At 34.4% G+C, this 2,477-nt stretch overlaps 1 protein-coding gene across 1 annotated transcript; it reads right to left on the reverse strand.

The window, feature by feature from the left end:
* Positions 1-348: 348 nt before the first annotated feature.
* Positions 349-1,979, reverse strand: LOC109813600 (uncharacterized). Its single transcript, XM_020377817.3, has one exon. The coding sequence runs from the start codon at positions 1,977-1,979 to the stop codon at positions 948-950; it is 1,032 nt and encodes a 343-aa protein (XP_020233406.1). The 3' UTR covers positions 349-947.
* Positions 1,980-2,477: the final 498 nt, after the last annotated feature.

The raw sequence follows: 2,477 nt of genomic DNA on the forward strand, positions 1-2,477 counted from the left end.
GTGGATATGAATTGGATTTGATAATTCAGATATTTTGCGCAGCCCTAATTTTAAAGTTATTGATCATCATACATGGTTAACTACACTTATGAATATAATTAGTTAATTGTGTCTCGCAAGTAATGAAGAATTGATGAATGTAATTTCTCAAAAACAAATTGATGAATGCAATTATATACAATTAGCGGAAGTGCCTTTTATACACAAAAACAAAAATATTCTTATTTATATCTATTTTTTAAAAGATATTTTTGTCTTTTTATATTCATATTTTTCTTTCCTTTCAGTTTTTATACAATGAAACAAGAGGTTCATTTCCCAAAAAAAAAAAAGTTCCTCCTATCAAACAACATAAAATATCATCCCAAGTTTTTTTTTTCCTTTTTTTTTCTTTCACTTTCTTTTAAAATCAAGCAATTAGTTGTGTGTTTATATACTTCAAAATCAGTACAAATTGTTGTTATCTATATTTAAGCTATAACTTTTATTCTTCTTTGAATAAAATCATTATTACATCACGTATTAGTTCCTTTCAATTGATCATTAAGTTACATGTTTTAGATCAATTTATCTATCTATACACATAAGTAGGGGGAAAAAATCTTGATTTGATAGAGAATGAATTACCAAAATACAATGTCGACACCGATTTTGGGTTAAGCTATATATGACACAATTCACTTGCGTGGTACATCATGGGCAAATTGAATCATCAATTTCATTTATTTAACGAGATAAAAATTATTCAACTTTGGAAATTAAACCTTCTAGGTAGATAATCATAAAATCCAATCATTATTAAAGGAGAAACTGGAACAAGTACTGGAGAGAAAAACAAAAAGATGAGACCCAAACACAATTGTAGACTGACCTTGACCCCGACCTTGTGAATAATAATTAAACAACACTAAAACTATTAGGATGAAATTAAAACCTAGTTATTGGGCTCATGTATCAACTGGCTCCAATTTTATTTTCACACCATTTATTTTATCCATTCCAGGAGGAGGAGGGATCTCCGCACCAAACTCACTTATTACTTCAGCCTTAATCACCCTAGGAGGAGAAGGAGTAACAACAATGTTGTTGTTGTTGTGGTTTCTTGCACTAACAGCATTGATAGGAACCATAGTGAGTGCATCATTTACCTGTTGTAGTCGTAGGTTTCTCCCTCGGACTTTTGCCAACAATCTCTGCTTTCTCTCACTTTTCGTCTCGTACTTGTAGTGATTCGAACTGACGTGTGCAGCAAACTTTTGTGATGTATAAAACACAGTGTCGCACTTGGGACATGTGTAGGGGCCATTTTTCTTGTACGGATAGCTATGGATTCGACCATCATATCTTCTAGCTTTTCCATTCTCACAAACATTATCAACCTCGTTAGCTGGTTCCCCCACGCGCTGCAAAGCACTTGATGGAGAGGGACAAAAGGCAATGATGCCCATATTGTTAGTGTTTGGTTCTAGCTGTGAGAAAAAACGGTTCTGAACCGGTGGTGCAATCGTGAGTGTTGTACTCATGACCATGTCCAATGATGATGTGGAGTCTGAAGTGCCACCAACAACCTCGTTTTTAGGAACCAACGCTGATGCACGAAGAATCTGAGCTTGCAACATCTCCCATGCTTTCTTTTTCTCCTCGGTTTCCACAACAATCTCGTTTGAAAATGAGGATGATGCTACATGCATGAGTTGTGCTCTCACCATTTGACTTGCTCTTATGATACTGTCTGCGTCGTGATCGTGACCCTCCTCTAACGAAGTTGGAGTTAGACACGCATCTTCAGTTGCATCAACACGACCATGAACCCACCTGCTATTTTTGGCAACTAATGATGTTTTTCTCCACTCAGTCACCCTTTGACTCAACCCAAGTTGACCCGTCCCTTTCCCCACTAAGGCCTCGTTTGGGATGGTGAGGTTGGGAGGAGAGAGGGTAGTGTTGAAGTTGTTGGAGTTGGGAGAGTTAGGGGCCATCGTGCTAGAAAAATTGAATCGGTGAAATGTGAAACCAATTCTTTTCTTTTTGGATGAATGTGCTTTGCAATGAGGTTTGGCTGCCAATTTATAGGAGCTTTGTGTTAAATTGTTTTTGGGTTGTATTAATTCTTTAAAGGAACAAATTTATCTGGCATTGGAACAACAATTAATTACTATTGTATAGTATAAATATTTGGGCAAGTGTAATTAATGCGTCAAAGTGCTGCGTTATTAATTTATGATGTAAAGGCTGTTTGACCAAAAATGATCAAATTTCTGTTGACGGTTTGATGAATAGTTTGACGATGAAACATGGAAAGAAAACGTTAGTTATAGCTATTATATATATATAAGGGTTAAAAAGCGTTCAATAATTTTATATTAAATGTAAATTTTGTAAATCTAACTAAAAGATAATTTAAATGTTCATATTTTTATTATATTTTGAAATATATATTATGTCAATTTTACTTTATGAGAATAAAGTATTAAATC

The sequence above is a fragment of the Cajanus cajan genome, chromosome 7 (assembly GCF_000230855.2).
Source record: "Cajanus cajan strain Asha chromosome 7, NIPB_CcT2T_4, whole genome shotgun sequence".
In the NCBI taxonomy this organism is placed as follows: Eukaryota; Viridiplantae; Streptophyta; class Magnoliopsida; order Fabales; family Fabaceae; genus Cajanus; species Cajanus cajan.

What these genes read in the sequence shown, in the direction of transcription:
- LOC109813600 (XM_020377817.3), bottom strand. Translation starts at nt 1,979, where the DNA reads ATGGCCCCTAACTCTCCCAACTCCAACAACTTCAACACTACCCTCTCT.